General features: G+C 35.2%; 1 protein-coding gene across 1 annotated transcript; it reads left to right on the top strand.

The window, feature by feature from the left end:
• The first annotated feature begins 18,254 nt into the window (after nucleotides 1-18,254).
• LOC131619226 (secreted RxLR effector protein 161-like) lies at nucleotides 18,255-18,758 on the top strand. The gene has a single exon (XM_058890347.1). It carries the CDS (start codon nucleotides 18,255-18,257, stop codon nucleotides 18,756-18,758), a length of 504 nt encoding a protein of 167 aa, XP_058746330.1.
• The last annotated feature ends 798 nt before the right edge of the window (nucleotides 18,759-19,556 follow it).

Here is a 19,556-nt window from a genome sequence, read left to right as displayed (position 1 = left end):
AATTCGGAGTAGAACTAAGATATATTAGTTTTGGAACCAACATTTTTGGTTGATAAAATCTCGGGACCGATGTGCTTGTTAATGACATTTTCGGCAACGAACTTGGAACCATAGATCAACTCTCCTTCGGGATATTTATATTAATTAAATAATAAATTTATTTTGGTTTAATACTAGTCTTAAAGAAAAGTATAATTCAAATCAAGGGAATCAATTCCAGCATTGTGAAAGCATACAGACTAATAACGGGAATAAAAATTATCATAACGCTTATGACAAAAATTTATATATATATATATATATATATATATATATGTGTGTGTGTGTGTATAATTTCTTGTTGAAGCCGTCTTCTTCATGCTCACCGCACCAATTTGTTGCGAAAATCATGCTAATAACAGAGTATAATAGGGAACACAATGGGAAGCAAGAAGAACAACAAAGAATTGGTTATAACTGCTTGTTATTCTTTACTTTCTCTTTGAATCAAGATTACAAGTGTTACAAGAATAACAAATAACCCTCTCACCCTAAATTAGGATTTGCTTTATGAAGTGATGAGAGACTAGTATGCTATTTATAACAAACCTAACATACTAAACTAACGGGCTTTATCACAAATACCCATTACAAACTAACTTAGGATACAAGCTAACTTAAACAATTGGATATTACAAACAGTCCCAATTAGAAATACTAACAACCGTAGCATTTAGGCACCCACGTACTAGAACACACTTCGACTAAAATATGTAGGTCTTCGACATCAGCATGTAAACAAGCTTCGACCTCATCCATATTTTCTGTCGAACCAAAAATCTACCCTCTGACATAATAGAGCTCGATCCAAATCTCACAAATCTCCACCTTGGAAAAAACTCTATAGTATCAAAGACCAAACTAGCTTTCTACATGCATTTTTATCAATTGCATACAGAGGAAAAACTTGCAACTCGGCAAAGTCTTGGTGATCTTATCAGCAACATTGTGATTTGTCAAAACCTTCAACACTTAGACTTATCCACGCTCGATTACTCCTCTGATGAAATTCAACCTCACATCGATGTGCTTGGTTCGCTCATGATATGCTGAGTTCTTTGACAGGTGTATAACACTTTGATTATCACATTTAACAGTGATACCTCGACCTTGAAGTTTCACCTCCTTAGCAAAGCCTTTAAGCCACAATACTTCTATCACAACTTCAGTGAGGGAAACATATTCCGCTTCAGTGGTTGATAAATCAACAACCTTCTGAAGTTTTGCTTTCTAACTAATAGATGTGCCAAACATAGTGTTGCTTTCCATACAACCTTCATAATCAGAGTCGACATATCCTTCGATTAATGTTTTACTATCTTCACCCAAGGCTCCGCCATAAATTAGGAGTCTGTTCAGAGACCCATTTATGTACCTTAGAATCCATTTTAATTCTTGCCAGTGAGCCTTTTCAGGATTCTCCATGTACCTGCTTACAAGACTTACTGTGCATGTTATGTCGGATCTAGTATAGACCATAACGTACATCAAAGAGTCTACAATATTAGCATATGGGATTCTATTCATATAAGCTCTTTCGACATTAATACTGGGACATTGATTTATAATCAACTTGAATTGAAGGTTTGTCGGAGTCACAATAGGCTTCGAATTCGACATACTAAACTTTTCAATAATCTTCCGTAGGTATGCCTATTGAGATATGCATAATTTTGACTATTTTCTATCTCTTTGAATGTCAATCCCAGAGATCCTAGATGCAGCTTCCAGATCCTTCATATCAACCTCCTTATTGAGTTCAGCCTTCACCCTCATTACATCTTCGACATTGTTGCTCGCTGTGAGAATATCATCCATATAAAGCAACAAAATATAAAATGAATTACCAGGTAGAATTCGAACGTAAACACAGTGGTCGAGCTGTCTTTTAACGAAACTTATGTGTTTCATGAACTTGTCAAATCTCATATTCCACTATTGAGGAGATTGTTTCAGTCCATATAAAGATGTGTTTAGCTTACACACATAATCTTCCTTCCTCTTTTTAACATACCCTTCAGGTTGCCTCATCGGGATTGTTTCATCTAGGTCACCAAACAAGAATGCAGCCTTCACATCCATCTGTTCCAATTCAAGATTGAAATGTGCCACCATGACAAGCAACATTCGAATGAACCTATGCATCAGGATCTGACTCTGATGACGAACGTGCCAACATTGCGTTCATGGCTACAACATCAGAAGGATACTCAATAGATAATGAGTCTGACTCAGAACATGTATTTTTTGAACTTTCTCGGGCTGAATTAGAATTAAGTTTATCTGAATCTCCAAAAAGGTATCAGAAGCTTCAAAGAAAATTCAAGAATTTTAAAAGTATTCATGAATATGAAATCAAAGAATATGGTAAGCTAGAGAAAGAAGTTTCTGAATAAAAAGAAAATGTTTTTTGTTTTAGAAAAAGAAAATGAGTTTCTAAACAAAAAATGTTCAAAACTTGAAGAAGTTCTTTCTAAAGCTCATCCATCCTCTGAAACTATCATATACAAATATGATAAGGAATTTTAGAAATTATTAAACAAAAACATAGACAAAAGCAAGATGGCTTCAATGATTTATGAAGTTAGTCGAAATGGAAAAAGAGGAATTGACTATGATCCTTATGATGATTAGAAATCACCTAAAGAAAACCAACCTTTTTCTCCTTTCTATCATCTTTATCCTGAAGCAAAGACCCAGAATATTATTGATGCATAAATACCCAAAGTTGTTAGATACTTTGGGAAAACTAATTTGAGAGGACCCAAAGTATTCTGGGTACCAAAAATAGTTTATGTTGTAGATATCCTGTGTAGCAGAGTCAAAACACCAGTTATGGTACTTGGACTTCGGATGATCGCGTCACATTACGAAAGGAAAGCATATGTTACAGAATCTGGAACTTAAAGATGTTAGTTACGTAGGGTTTGAAGGAAATCACAAAGGAAGAATCAGAGGATCTGGAACAATTGGAAATGGATCTCTTCCTTCTATTTCTAATGTACTTTATGTTGAAGGGTTAATGCATAACTTATTATCCATAAGTCAATTAAGTGATAATGGTTATGATATTATATTTAATCAAAAATTGTATAAAGTTGTTAGTAAAAAAGATAGCACAGTTCTCTTCACTGGAAAGAGGAAAAACAACATTTATAAGATTAAGCTTTCTGATCTTAAAGTTCAAAATATATAATTCTTAACGTCTGTAAATGAAGAGCAATGGGTGTGGCATAGGCGCTTGGGTCATATTAGTATGAGAAGGATATCTTAGCTGAATAAACTTGAGTTAGTCTGAGGCTTACATAAGTTAAAGTTCTCTTTAGATGCTCTTTGTGAAGCATGTAATAAAGGCAAGTTTTGTAAAACGTCATTCAAATCTAAAAATGTTGTTTCTACCTCTAAACCTTTGGAGCTTCTGCATATTAACTTGATTGGTCCAGTGAAAACTACATCTGTCAATGGTAAGAAGTATGGACTTGTTATAGTTGATGACTATAGTTGTTGGACATGGGTGATATTCCTAAAGCATAAGGATGAATCACATTCTGCATTCACCAGTTTCTGTTCTAAAGTGAAAAATGAATTTGATTCTAAGATTGTTAGAGTCAAAAGTGATCATGGTGGTGAGTTTGAAAACAAATAGTTTGAAGATCTATTTGATTCAAATGGAATATCTCATGATTTCTCATGTCCCAGAATTCCTCAGCAAAATGGAGTTGTAGAAAGGAAGAATAGGATATTGCAAGAAATGGTCAGAACCATGATCAATGAACATATGTGGCCAAGTATTTCTCGGCAGAAGTTGTGAATACAACATGTTATATTTAGAATAGAATCTCTATAAGACCTATTCTTGAAAAGACTCCTTATGAATTATGCAAGGGAATAAAACCAAACATTTCAAAATTTCATCCTTTGGAGGTACTTGTTTTATTATGAACACTAAAGATTATCTAAACAAGTTTGATTCTAAGGCACAAAAGTATATTATGTTAGGATAATCAGAATGCTCTAAGGGCTACAGAGTATACAATACAGAAACATGTATGGTTGAAGAATCAATTCATGTTAGATTTAATGACAAGCTTGACTTAGAAAAGTCAAAGTTGTTTGAAAGTTTTGTAGATCTAGATATTACACTTACATGATCTGGAGAAAAGGTCAAGGATTCAGAAGATAAAGTTTCTAATAAAGATGATACATCGGAACCCTCTGAAGTTCCATTTGTTCAGAAAAGGCAAAGACAAAGATTAACGGTATCTGAAGATCTGATTCTAGGAGATAAAACTGAACTTGTCATAACTATATCCACTTTCAAGCAATCTGAAGAAATTCTTATGGGATTGGTGTCTCAGATAGAACCAACCTCTTGCGAAGAAGCACTTAAAGATAATGAATGGATTCTGGTTATGCAAGAAGAGCTAAATCAGTTTTCCAAAAATGATGTTTGGCATCTGGTACCAACGCCCAAAGGAACTACTGTTATTGGAATAAAATGGGTATTCAGAAACAAATTGAATGAGAAAGGTGGAGTTTTGAGAAACAAGGCACGATTGGTTGCACAAGGTTGTAGTCAACAAGAGGGTATTGACTACAATCAAACCTTTGCTCCAGTCTCCAAGTTAGAATCTATTTGTCTTCTAATCTCATTTGTTGTTAATAATAATATTGTCTTATATCAAATGGTTATCAAAAGTGTGTTACTAAACAAATATATTTCTGAAGAAGTATATGTTCATCAACCTCCTCGTTTTGAAAGTACTAAGTTTCCTCAACATATTTTTAAACTTAAGAAATCACGGTATTGTCTGAAGCAATCTCCCAGAGCTTGGTATGACAAAATAAGTGCTTTTCTTCTAGAGAATGGTTTCTCAAGAGGCAAAGTAGATATTACTCTTTTCTGTAAGAACTCTGGAAACAATCTTATGATATGTCAATTATATGTAAATGATATTATTTTTGGTACTGCTAATCCACCTATTTGTCAAAAACTTTCTAAGCTAATGTAGACTGAATTTGAAATGACCTTGATGCAAGAGTTAAAGTACTTTCTGGGTATACAAATCAATCAAACTCTAGAAGTTACATACATTCATCAAAGAAAGTATACAAAAGAACTTCTAAAGAAATTTGATATGGTAGATTGCAAACCTTCAAAGACTCCTACGCATCCTAAATGCATTCTTGAAAAGGAGGAAGTAAGTACAAAGGTGCGTCAGAACCTCTATCATGGTATGATAGGCTCTCTTATATATCTGACTGCTTCTCGTCCGGATATTCTATTCAGTGTACGTCTATGTGCTCGTTTTTTAATCAAATCATAGGGAAACTCACTTAATAGTTGTCAAGAGAATCCTAAAGTATCTGAAAGGAACAACTAAACTTGGATTGATGTATAAGAAAACATCATAATAAAATTTATCATGTTTCAATGATGCAGACTATGCAGGAGACAGAATTGAACGCAAAAGCACTTCTGGAAACTGTCAGTTTCTGGGTGAAAATCTTATCTCATGGTCAAGCAAAAGACAATAAAAAATTGCATTAGCTGCTGCTGAAGTAGAATATATATATATATATATATATATATATATATATATATATATATATATATATATATATATATATATATATCAGCATCACTATGCAACACTCAGATGCTCTTGATGAAAAATCAACTAGAAGACTTTCAGATATACGTAAGTAACATTCCTATCTTTTTGTGATAATACTGGTGCTGTTTTCTTAAGTAAGAATCCTATTTTATAATTAAGAGTTAAACACATAGAAATCAAGCATCACTTTATTAGAGATCATGTTCATAAAGGGAACCTTCTTTTAAAAATTTATAGATACATACCATCAATAGGCTGATATCTTTAAAAAACCCTTAGCTGAAGATAGATTCATGTTCATTCTAAAACACCTAAAAATAGAGTTTTTCCATAATGAATCTTGACTATATGTGTTATCTGCTTCTGTGGAAAATAAGATATTGATCTTATGTAAGTTTTTTTTGTCAAAGATACTTCTACAAGATAGAAGATGTCATGATCAGAAACATCTTTAGTCAGAAACCTGCTGGTATTCTTGACTCTGAGAACATTAAGTCACAGGTTCTCAAATAAAAGTGTATGATTTGACTTATGTCCCTTATATCATATCAATTTATTTGAACATAACCTTGAGCAGTGGGAATTATTTTTTAGAATAGTTAAAAATTACTTATATTCGTACCCTATATGTTTATGAATGGAACTGTTGAGACAAACTTTAATTGAAAATGAATCTAGTTAAGCACGATCGTCTATGTTTCTACTTATTTTGACGTTTTGCATTTGTTTCTTTGACAATTGTCTTGGAAATGATGGTCGTTTTTATTCTCTCGTTTCAAAATTTATTTTAACTGATTTAAGTTTTTCAAGATTGATATGTTTCATAACAAATCAATTCCCTTGCCAGTTACATTTTATCACCTTCTATAAAAATCGTTGGTGTTTCATTTGTTTTTATCCCTTCATCAGTTCTTCAGTGTTATCTTACCCTCTCCTTCTCTTTTCTATCATGGCGTCTGAAACATCTGCTCATAACAAGAAAATCAAATTAGATAATCTTGTTAATCATCTGAGTTCTTCTAAACACTGCTCCTTAGCTAGTTCTGATCCTTCAAAATGTTTGCTCATAATTGGATCTACCATTGGCACTCTGGAAAAGTCTATGTATCCAAGATGAAGTCTTTAAAGATAAGTTCCTTCAAATTTCATGTTGATTCTGATGATGACTCAGATGATGAAGGCTAGAGTACCTTTGTGGGAGCTAGTGGAAGGGTGTATCAGTACAAATAGAAATTATTCTGACCGCAAGATCTGGATGAATTTCAATTTTTCGTTTACTCTTTTTTATTTACTCTCTTAGGTTTTGATTCTGTATGGGTTCTTCTCGTGTTTCATTTGAGTTTCAAATGATATAAATCCTCTTTAAATGAAATGAAATTTGTCTCTTTGTTTTTCTCTCTCTATTCTTTTTAATTGTGCTTAATCAAATTTAAAATCAATTAATATTGTCTTACACTTTTTGATTATGACCAAAGGGGGAGAAATATAATGATGATTTTGATCTATATCTAATTCTCAACAAATCTCACTGCTTACATTTTCATTTAAAAAAATTGAGATTATGAATTCAAGATTCAGGAATACATTGATTGTGATAAATGAATTATACCATGATAAAGATGAGAAAACTTCTGATGGTCATTTAGAAATATTTGATGATACATGCTCTGGTGTTCATAACTATCTGGTTCACAAGTCTTAATGACTCTGATACTATTTAACCAGAAACAAGTTGATACCAATGATTCAAATGATCTGATAGTAGTTAATCACCAGTGCTCTAATACTACAAATCATATGCTCTAATGCTATCATGCTCTGATCTGGTTCACCAAGCTCAAAGTTACATGAGAAATATGTACTCTAACTTATGAAATTTCACGAGCTCTGATATTTAAAGACATAAGTGCTCTAATATATGATGTTTTGATTAAGTGAATGCTTATAACACGATCAGATGAAATGCGGAGAAAGCTCAGAAAACCCTACATTTCTAAAAAAGTCATAAGTTTTAGATTCAGGGGGAGATTGTTTAACTCAAGTGGAGTCTTCCAAACAATGCTCAGATACCCCTTCCTTCTAAAATTTGTAAGTCTTTGACTCATGGGGAGCTAGTACATCTCAGGGGGAGCTTTCTCTATCTAAACTCTGATTTTTTTGTGATATTACACTGTAAAAATTGTTCATCAAAATACATGGCTTTATAATCATCAAAAAGGGGGAGATTGTTAAAACAAGAATTGGTTTTACATTCAATCTTTAAGTTTTGATGATAACAATACATATATTTGTTATGTAACAATTTTGTACTCTAATAGTTTCTTAAGTGTGCAGATTCACTATTTTGGTTGATTAGGATTATTGTCCAGAAAATCATCCAAATTAGCGCCATCACGCATTAAAAGAACTATTCATCTCAATTCTGAAGTGACATCAGTAGTTCTGAAGAATGTTGAATGACTCATCAAAAAAGTATTTACAAATTTTTTGAAGCTAGTCTACTCTTTAAGATCAGAATTCAGCTCAGATACGCTTTTGCTTCCCGCTTAGAAAAAGAGATTGCATCGTTCAGATAGGTTGCGGCTTTTGACTCTGAAGAGTTCTTTCTGGCTGTGAAGAATATTTTCTCTTGGAACGTATATGTTACATGATCACTTCCATGCTTTCTCTACTTCATATAAGAAGTACATCTCATAAGAAGAATGACCAGAAACTTGCAATAGAAAGTGCAACACTATATCACCTTTTCCACTATTGTAGGACGTATTGTACGATTATGTCTTTGGTGTGCTCTTTTTCCCCCACGATTTTTTTGGAGCCGTTACATCAAGTAAAGTTACGTCTTGTCCTCTCTCAATAGTCATATTTTCCATGAGACTATATATATATATATATATATATATATATATATATATATATATATATATATATATATATATATATATATATATATGAAGGATAGAAAAACACTTAGAAAGGGGGGGATTGAATAAGTGTGACTTTAAATCTTGGACGATAAAAATAAATTGCACAATTATTTTTATCCTGGTTCGCTGTTAACGAAGCTACTCCAGTCCACCCCCGCAGAGATGATTTACCTCAACTGAGGATTTAATCCACTAATCGCACGGATTACAATGGTTTTCCACTTAGTCCGCAACTAAGTCTTCCAGAGTCTTCTGATCACACACTGATCACTCCAGGAACAACTGCTTAGATACCCTCTAAGACTTTTCTAGAGTCTACTGATCAACACGATCACTCTAGGCTTAGTTCACTCCTAAGACTTCCCTAGAGTATTCTGATCAACACGATCACTCTAGTTACAAACTGCTCAGCCAACTGCTAAGACTTCCTAGAGTATACTGATCACACGATCACTCTAGTTCCTTACAACTTAATGTAATCTATTCAAGAGTTTACAAATGCTTCTTAAAAGCGATAATCACAACTGTGATATTTCTCTTATCGTTTAAGCTTAATCTCACTAAGATATTACAACAGCAATGTAGTGAGCTTTGATGAAGATTCTGAGCTTTGATTGAACAACGTTTCAGCAAGTTTGATATTCACAGAATAGATGTAGAAATTGGTAACCTTGCTTCTCATCAGAACTTCATATTTATAGGCGTTGAGAAGATGACCGTTGAATTCATTTAATGCTTTGCGTGTTCCGTACAGCATTGCATTTAATGTTATACGCTTTTGTCAACTACCTCGAGCCTTGTTCACGCTGTGTCTACTGACGTAGCCTTTAGTAGCTTTTAACGTTCCTTTTGTCAGTCAGCGTAGTCTGCCACCTGTACTTCCTTCTGATCTGATGTTTGTGAATACTACGTTTGAATATCATCAGAGTCAAAACAGCTTGGTGCATAGCATCTTCTGATCTTCTGACCTTGAAGTGCTTCTGAGCGTGATACCATCTTCTGATCTTCAGTGCTTATGATCTCACGTTCTTCTGATGCTTCCATAGACCCATGTTCTGATTCTGCTTCGACCATCTTCTGATGTCTTGCCAGACCATGTTCTGATGTTGCATGCTGAACCATCTGAGATACAACTTCTGAGCGCTGAATCATGCGTACTCTTTATATATTTCCTGAAAGGGAAATTGCATTGGATTAGAGTACCATATTATCTTAAGCAAAATTCATATTATTGTTATCATCAAAACTAAGATAATTGATAAGAACAAATCTTGTTCTAACAATCTCCCCCTTTTTGATGATGACAAAAACATATATAAATGATATGAATTTGCGATCAGAAAGAGTAGACGGCAAAAGACAAATTACACAGCTATAGCATAAGCATATGAATATGTCTCCCCCTGAGATTAACAATCTCCCCCTGAGATAAATAATCTCCCCCTGAAATAAATACTCGAAGAACTTTGATAAAAGACTTCCCTGATTATTTCGGTAGAGACGATCATATAAGCTTCTGCCTTCAGAGAATTCATAGCTTCTGACTTCTGCTTCCATTGGACAGCTTCAGAACTTGAATTTCTTTAGATCCTTAGAACACTCACAGCTTCTGATTTCTGCTTCCATTCAGGACAGCTTCAGAACTTGAATTTCTTTGATCTTCAGAACATTCACAGCTTCTGACTTCTGCTTCCATTCAGGACAGCTTCAGAACTTTGAGTTTTCTGGATCTTTTTAGAACATTCACATCTTCTGATTTCTGCTTCCCTCGGATAGCTTCAGAACTTTGAATGTCTACCAACATCACTTCATGCTAGATTTGTATCAGAACATTGTTGAATGTACCAGAGCATCATCAGAGCATCTCTACATCCTGAAATGTTACAGAACAAAAACTAAACGACAAAAGTCAGCATGAACGAGTTAGAACATAAACTGTACGTTTGAACACATTATATGTATCAGAGCCATATAGGCTGAAATAATGTATCAGAGCAAATAATGTATCAGAGCCATAACATTATATGTATCAGAGCAAATAGAATTTTGTCAGAACAGGATAGACAATGATATTCAAATTCTATTATCAGTGCTTCTGATTCATTCTTCTTTCTTGCTTCTGATCTCTGAAGCTTGACAACACTCAGCTTGCTTCAGTTTCCAAGAGCTTATTCCTTTTACAGAATAACGCTTCTTATGGTTTTGCTTCTGAAGATTCACTTCACTTCTGTATACCTGCAAAACACTTAAACCATGTAGAACTTGCAGTTCTTGTTAGTGAATGTGTGGGAGCCTTTACCCAGCAACTGATAGATTAATCAAATCATTTATCATTTATCTTCTCCCCCTTTTTGTCATAACATCAAAAAGAATATTTAAAAAAAAATTCAGATGCATAAAACGACAAAAGAAAACATTTACTGGAGTGTAAAACACAAAGAAACTTTTCATTGATAATCAAAAGATATGACACCCTTCTGAACATAGTCCCTTATGAAATGATGTTTAATCTTAATATGTTTAGCTTTTGAATGAAGAATAGGATTCTTAGATAAACATATAGCAGAAGTATTATCACAGAATATAGGAATGTTACTCTCAAATATCTGATAATCTTCTAACTGACTCTTCATCCAGAGCATCTGTGTACTACAACCAGCAGCAGCTACATATTCTGCTTCTGTCGTTGATAGAGCAATAGTTGCTTGCTTCTTGCTGTACCAGGAGATCAAATGACTTCCAAGAAATTGGCAACTTCCTGAAGTACTTTTTCTTTCAATTCTGTCTCCAGCATAATCAGCATCGCAGAATCCTACTAAGTTGTATTCTTTAGATTTTCTGTAAACTAAGCCAACATTAGTAGTACCTTTCAGATACCTTAGAATTCTCTTAACAGCAGTTAAATGAGATTCTCTAGGATCTGATTGGAATCTAGCACACAAACAAACACTGAACAGAATGTCAGGTCTAGAAGCAGTCAGATACAGAAGAGATCCAATCATACCTCTGTATAACTTCTGATCTACCTTCTTACTTACCTCATCCTTACCTAGGATGCATGTTGGATGCATAGGAGTTTTGGCTTCTTTGCAGTCCAGAAGATTAAACTTCTTCAGAAGTTCCTTCACATACTTGGTTTGGTGAACATATGTTCCTTCTGATGTTTGATTTATTTGTATTCCAAGGAAATACTTGAGTTCTCCCATCATGCTCATTTCAAACTCAGCCTGCATAGACTCAGCAAACTCCTTTCCAAGTGTAGCATTAGATGTTCCAAAAATAATATCATCTACATATATTTGACAAATTAAAATATCCTTTTCAAAGGTTTTACAAAAGAGAGTAGTGTCCACTTTTCCTCTAGTGAAACCATTATCTAGAAGGAAAGAACTTAAGCGTTCATACCAAGCTCTGGGAGCTTGCTTCAATCCATATAATGATTTCTTTAGTTTAAACACATGATTCGGAGACATAGAGTCTTCAAAACCAGGAGGTTGATGGACATAAACTTCTTCATCTATATAACCATTTAAGAAGGCACTCTTAACATCCATTTGATAGAGAGTGATGTTATGTTGAGTGGCAAAAGAAATTAATAGACGAATAGATTCTAACCTGGCCACTGGTGCAAAGGTTTCTGTATAATCAATCCCTTCTTGCTGACTATAACCCTGAGCCACCAGTCTGGCTTTGTTTCTTACCACTTCACCTTTCTCACTGAGCTTGTTTCTGAAGACCCATTTTGTACCAATTATATTGAATCCATCTGGTCTAGGAACAAGATCCCAAACATCATTCCTTGTAAACTGATTCAGTTCTTCTTGCATAGCAATTATCCAGTCTGGATCTTCTAGAGCATGATCAACAGAAGTTGGCTCGATCAAAGATACAAGACCTAATTGACAGTCTGCATTGTTCTTAAGGAATGCTCTTGTTCTGATTGGATCATCCTTCTTTCCAAGAATGACATCTTCTGAATGACCAGAGATGAGTCTGGATGATCTTCTGACAGATGGTTCTTCAGAAATACTTAGATCCTCCAGAGAAGCTGATACTTGATCTTCTGGTTCTTTGCTTCTGAGGAGCTCTGCTTCTGATGCGTTGCTTCTTGGCTCAACAACTTCTGATATATCAATATCACAATCTGCAAAATTATCAAACTGCTTTGGTTTTTCAGAACCAAGCTTATCATCAAACCTGATATTGATTGATTCTTCTACAACCAATGTTTCAGTATTGTATACTCTGTAGCCTTTTGAGCGTTCAGAATATCCAAGAAGGAAACACTTTTGAGCTTTGGAATCAAACTTACCAAGATGATCTTTAGTGTTCAGAATAAAGCATACACATCCAAAAGGATGGAAATATGAAATGTTGGGCTTTCTATTCTTCCACAATTCATAAGGAGTCTTATTTAGAATAGGTCTGATAGAGATTCTATTCTGAATATAGCATGCAGTGTTTATTGCTTCTGCCCAGAAATGCTTAGCCATATTGGTTTCATTGATCATGGTTCTGGCCATTTCTTGCAGAGTCCTATTCTTTCGCTCTACAACCCCATTTTGCTGTGGAGTTCTAGGGCAAGAGAAATCATGGGCAATACCATTTTCTTTGAAGAATTCTTCAAAGGATCTGTTCTCAAATTCACCACCATGATCACTTCTGACCTTTATGATTTTACACTCTTTTTCAGATTGAATCTGAATGCAGAAATCAAAGAACACTGAATGAGTCTCATCCTTGTGTTTTAAGAATTTTACCCAAGTCCAGCGGCTATAATCATCTACGATGACTAATCCATATTTCTTTCCTCTGACAGATGCTGTTTTGACTGGTCCAAACAGATCAATGTGCAAGAGTTCTAATGGCCTAGAGGTAGAAACAACATTCTTAGACTTAAATGCAGGTTTGGAGAACTTGCCCTTCTGACATGCTTCACAAAGAGCATCTGATTTGAATTTCAGATTAGGGAGTCCTCTGACCAGATTCAGTTTGTTAATCTGAGAAATCTTTCTCAAACTAGCATGACCTAATCTTCTGTGCCAGACCCACTGCTCTTCAGAAACAGACATAAGACAGGTCACCTTCTGACTCATAAGATCTTGCAGATCTGTCTTATAAATGTTGTTCTTCCTCTTGCCTGTAAATAGGATTGAGCCATCCTTCTGATTTACAGCTTTGCAAGACTTTTGATTAAAGATTATATCATAACCATTGTCACTCAATTGACTGATAGATAAGAGGTTATGAGTTAATCCTTCTACAAGAAGTACATTAGAAATGGAAGGAGAGTTACCAGACTTTATAGTTCCAGAGCCAATTATCTTGCCCTTCTGATCTCCTCCAAACTTGACTTCTCCTCCAGACTTAAGCACCAGGTCTTGGAACATAGACCTTCTTCCTGTCATGTGTCGTGAGCATCCAGAGTCCAGGTACCATGACATGTTGTGCTTTGTCCTTCTTGCAGCCAAGGATATCTGCAATAGGAATAATCTTATCCTTAGGTACCCACATTTTCTTGGGTCCTTTCTTGTTAGATTTTCTCAAGTTCTGATTGAACTTGGGTTTAACATTATAAGCAATAGGAGGAACAGCATGATAATTTTTAATGTGAGTTTCATGATATTTCCTAGGTTGTGTCACATGCTTCTTGGTGTGTGTTATGTGAAAACTTTGAGCATGTGAAGTGTGCCTAATATCATGAGAGTGGCCGTACTTGAACTGATCATACAATGGCTTGTATGTAATTTTCATTTCATCAACAGGTTCAAGTTTGTATGGGGTTTCACCCTCAAAACCAATGCCAACTCTTTTGTTTCCAGATACGGCATATATCATAGAAGCTAGCTGACTTCTGCCAATACTTCTAGATAAGAACTTCCTGAAACTTAAATCATATTCTTTCAGAATATGGTTTAGACTAGGAGTGGATTTTTCTGAATCAGAAGGAGATCCAACATTATTGGATAATTTTAAAAGTTTTTCTTTTAATTCAGAATTCTCCAACTCAAGCTTCTTTGTTTCAAATTCAAATTGCTTTTTCAGCTTTTTGTATTTGAGACTAATCTGAGACTTGAGTTCCAGAAGTTCAGTTAGACCGGAAACTAACTCATCTCTAGTAAGTTCAGAAAATACCTCTTCAGAATCTGATTCTGATGTAGATTCTGATCCGTCATCTTCTGTCGCCATCAGCGCACAGTTAGCCTGCTCATCTTCTGAATCATCTTCTGACTCATCCCAGGTTGCCATAAGGCCTTTCTTCTTATGAAACTTTTTCTTGGGACTTTCCTTCTGAAGATTTGGACATTCATTCTTGTAGTGTCCAGGCTCATTGCATTCATAGCACATGACCTTCTTCTTGTCAAATCTTCTTTCATCAGAAGATTCTCCACGTTCAAATTTCCTTGAACTTCTGAAGCCTCTGAACTTCCTTTGCTTGGTCTTCCAGAGTTGATTTAGCCTTCTGCAGATCAGGGACAGTTCATCTTCTTCTTCAGATTCTGATTCTTCAGGATCTTCTTCTCTGGCCTGAAAAGCGTTAGTGCATTTCTTGATATTTGATTTTAATGCAATAGACTTACCTTTCTTTTGAGGCTCATTTGCGTCCAGCTCTATTTCATGACTTCTCAAGGCGCTGATGAGCTCTTCCAGAGAAACTTCATTCAGATTCTTTGCAATCTTGAATGCAGTCACCATAGGACCCCATCTTCTGGGTAAGCTTCTGATGATCTTCTTTACGTGATCAGCCTTGGTGTATCCCTTGTCAAGAACTCTCAATCCAGCAGTGAGAGTTTGAAATCTTGAAAACATCTTTTCAATGTCTTCATCATCCTCCATCTTGAAGGCTTCATACTTCTGGATTAAGGCTAGAGCTTTAGTCTCCTTGACTTGAGCATTTCCTTCATGAGTCATTTTCAAGGACTCATATATGTCATAGGCCGTTTCCCTGTTAGATATCTTCTCATACTCAGCATGAGAGATAGCATTCAGCAAAACAGTTCTACATTTATGATGATTCCTGAAAAGCTTCTTTTGATCATCATTCATTTCTTGCCTTGACAGCTTCACGCCACTGGCATTTACTGGATGTTTGTAACCATCCATTAGAAGATCCCATAGATCACCATCTAGACCCAGAAAGTAACTTTCCAGTTTATCTTTCCAGTATTCAAAGTTTTCACCATCAAATACCGGCGGTCTAGTATAACCATTGTTACCGTTGTATTGCTCAGCAGAGCCAGATGTAGATGCAGGTGGATTTGTCGGAGTTTCACCAGCCATCTTTTAAATGAAGCGTTTTTCTCTTCCTGAATCTTTTCTAAACACGGTTAAGTGCTTGCACCTTAGAACCGGCGCTCTGATACCAATTGAAGGATAGAAAAACACTTAGAAAGGGGGGGATTGAATAAGTGTGACTTTAAATCTTGGACGATAAAAATAAATTGCACAATTATTTTTATCCTGGTTCGCTGTTAACGAAGCTACTCCAGTCCACCCCCGCAGAGATGATTTACCTCAACTGAGGATTTAATCCACTAATCGCACGGATTACAATGGTTTTCCACTTAGTCCGCAACTAAGTCTTCCAGAATCTTCTGATCACACACTGATCACTCCAGGAACAACTGCTTAGATACCCTCTAAGACTTTTCTAGAGTCTACTGATCAACACGATCACTCTAGGCTTAGTTCACTCCTAAGACTTCCCTAGAGTATTCTGATCAACACGATCACTCTAGTTACAAACTGCTCAGCCAACTGCTAAGACTTCCTAGAGTATACTGATCACACGATCACTCTAGTTCCTTACAACTTAATGTAATCTATTCAAGAGTTTACAAATGCTTCTTAAAAGCGATAATCACAACTGTGATATTTCTCTTATCGTTTAAGCTTAATCTCACTAAGATATTACAACAGCAATGTAGTGAGCTTTGATGAAGATTCTGAGCTTTGATTGAACAGCGTTTCAGCAAGTTTGATATTCACAGAATAGATGTAGAAATTGGTAACCTTGCTTCTCATCAGAACTTCATATTTATAGGCGTTGAGAAGATGACCGTTGAATTCATTTAATGCTTTGCGTGTTCCGTACAGCATTGCATTTAATGTTATACGCTTTTGTCAACTACCTCGAGCCTTGTTCACGCTGTGTCTACTGACGTAGCCTTTAGTAGCTTTTAACGTTCCTTTTGTCAGTCAGCGTAGTCTGCCACCTGTACTTCCTTCTGATCTGATGTTTGTGAATACTACGTTTGAATATCATCAGAGTCAAAACAGCTTGGTGCATAGCATCTTCTGATCTTCTGACCTTGAAGTGCTTCTGAGCGTGATACCATCTTCTGATCTTCAGTGCTTCTGATCTCACGTTCTTCTGATGCTTCCATAGACCCATGTTCTGATTCTGCTTCGACCATCTTCTGATGTCTTGCCAGACCATGTTCTGATGTTGCATGCTGAACCATTTGAGATACAACTTCTGAGCGCTGAATCATGCGTACTCTTTATATATTTCCTGAAAGGGAAATTGCATTGGATTAGAGTACCATATTATCTTAAGCAAAATTCATATTATTGTTATCATCAAAACTAAGATAATTGATAAGAACAAATCTTGTTCTAACAATATATATATATATATATATAAATGAGACAATCTCATTTGAAGAAGCCGCCGAACCATAACGTTATTCAACCTATATTTCAAACTCAACAAATAAAAATTCAAAGAAAAAAAGAGAATGAAATATCTTAGAGAAACTGTAATAAACACTCCTTTATGAGAAATATAGTTTCTAATAATCTCTAGAACACAAGAGTTGTTGCTCATTAGATTGTGTCAACATTTGTGTTTAAGAGTTTATGTTTCAATCTGCTTATTAAGAAGCAATATCTTGTAAACATGATCATTTGTAAATATGTTGAGATTTGTATTCCTCAAGTGACTAGGTTGTTAGTTTGTATACTTAAAAGGGCTAAGGTGTCTTTCTAGACTCTTAGAGGTTGTTTGTAATCTTTCAAGATCAGTGGATTAAGTTCTTTTCTAAGGTGAAATCACCTTGGCGGGTGGACATGATTAGCCTTTTCTAAGGTGAACCTGTATAAACAAACATGTGCTTCTTCTACTCCCTTTTAACTATCTCATGGACTATTGTGAATAGTTTTTCAAAGAAGAAAAGTTTTTAGAAAACTCAATTCAAACCCTCTCCCCTTTATTGTGTTTTTCTCTACCTTCACAGGCTGCATAAAGCCTTGTATGGACTCAAACAAGCTCCAAGAGTGATTCGCTATACAATGTATCTATGTCGATGACTTGTTGATAACATGTAGCTTCAAGAAAGAGATCAAAGATTTAAAATGTGATATTAGCAAAGAATTTGAAATGTCTGATCTGGGAGACATTATATATTTCTTTGGCACCAAATTCTACAAGAGTAGTAGAGGCTTGATGATGCATCAAAGGAGATATGCAAGTGAAATACTCAAGAGATTTGAGATGGAAGAATGTAACTCGACTTCGACACCTGCTGAACTAAGACTGCAACAATCAAAAGACTCAGATGAAGATGATGTCGACCCAACACAATACATATGACTTACAGGGTCATTCAGTCCCCTTTGTCGCACAAGGCCTGACTTAGCATACACTTTGGGTATGGTGAGTAGATTCATGCAAAAGCCAAAGATATCTCATCTAGCAAGGACGAAGAGGATACTAAGGTATCTAAATGGAACTCTCGACTATGGCATTTTATTTCCTACTGTTGATGAAGGAAAAGAATGCAAGCTAGTGGGATACATTGACTCAAGTTGGTGTAGTGATGTTAAGGATAGAAAATCCACAGCTGGTTATGTTTTTATACTAGGTGGTGCACCAGTTGCTTGGAATTCGAGAAAAGATCCGGTAGTAGCACTATCATCGTGTGAATCAGAGTACATAATTGCTTCTCTTTATGCTTGTAAAGCAACATGGATGGTGAATCTGGTCGAAGAAATTACAACAAAGAATCATGGAGCAATTACCATGAAGATCGACAACATGTCAACTATCAATTTAGCGAAGAATCAGATAACACATGGGAGAAGCAAGCACATTGGAATGAGATTCCATTATCTTTGTAAGCAAGTAGCAGATGGGAAGCTAAACTTGGAACACTGCAAAACTGAGAATTAGAATGCATACATCATGATGAATGGAGTGCAGGTCGAAGTGTTTAAGAAATTAAGATCTATGATGAAATGTAGATAGCTTAGACACAATGAAGTAGGTGGTGTGTTGAGAATGCAATTCCTTGTATCGAAGCAGGTTGCTCGACATAAACAATTAATGTCAAAATAACCTAGTGTGTGTCGAATTTGCTTAGTTGTCGAAATGTCGAAGCAGGTTGCTAGACAAAAAATCTGACTTAAACATAATTTTGCAGTGTTAGCAGAATTAGGAATTTTGGACTTTTGTATTTTGGGTTTTGCTTAGGGAGCAAGCAAACTCAAGATCTATAAATAGGGAGTAACCCCTATTATTGTATACTTACTCACGTGTAGTTGAAAAGAATAAACTTCAGTTTAAAGGGGAGAGAGAAACTCTACAAAAAATTCTTCTTCTTCCCCTTATTTTATTCAAACTCTAATTCTTTTTCTTCCCAATTCATCTTTCTTTTCTTCTTCCATTAAAAATTGTTCAGCAGAATCATCTTGCAACCAAAATTAGTTGATTCATTGTGAAGAATAAGAAACTCGATCAGTGTGATTGAATCTTATTCATCAAGATTCATTCGGAATTCTTCATAGACTTGGTGTAATTCAAACAGGTGCCAACTGTATTTTTGAAATGTACAATAGTTTAAAGAAAGAAACTATTCACATAAAGACTGTCAACCACTCTATATTTTACCTTGAAATTCGTATATACCTTTTTCCTCAATGGTTAGAGTATTTATAGAGATTTCATAGGTCTGGCTAGGTTTCTGCAGTT

Source organism: Vicia villosa, linkage group LG7, assembly GCF_029867415.1.
Source record: "Vicia villosa cultivar HV-30 ecotype Madison, WI linkage group LG7, Vvil1.0, whole genome shotgun sequence".
NCBI lineage: Eukaryota > Viridiplantae > Streptophyta > Magnoliopsida > Fabales > Fabaceae > Vicia > Vicia villosa.
The sequence above is the reverse complement of the archived record's forward strand: the minus strand, read 5'-3'. Positions and strand labels throughout refer to the sequence as shown.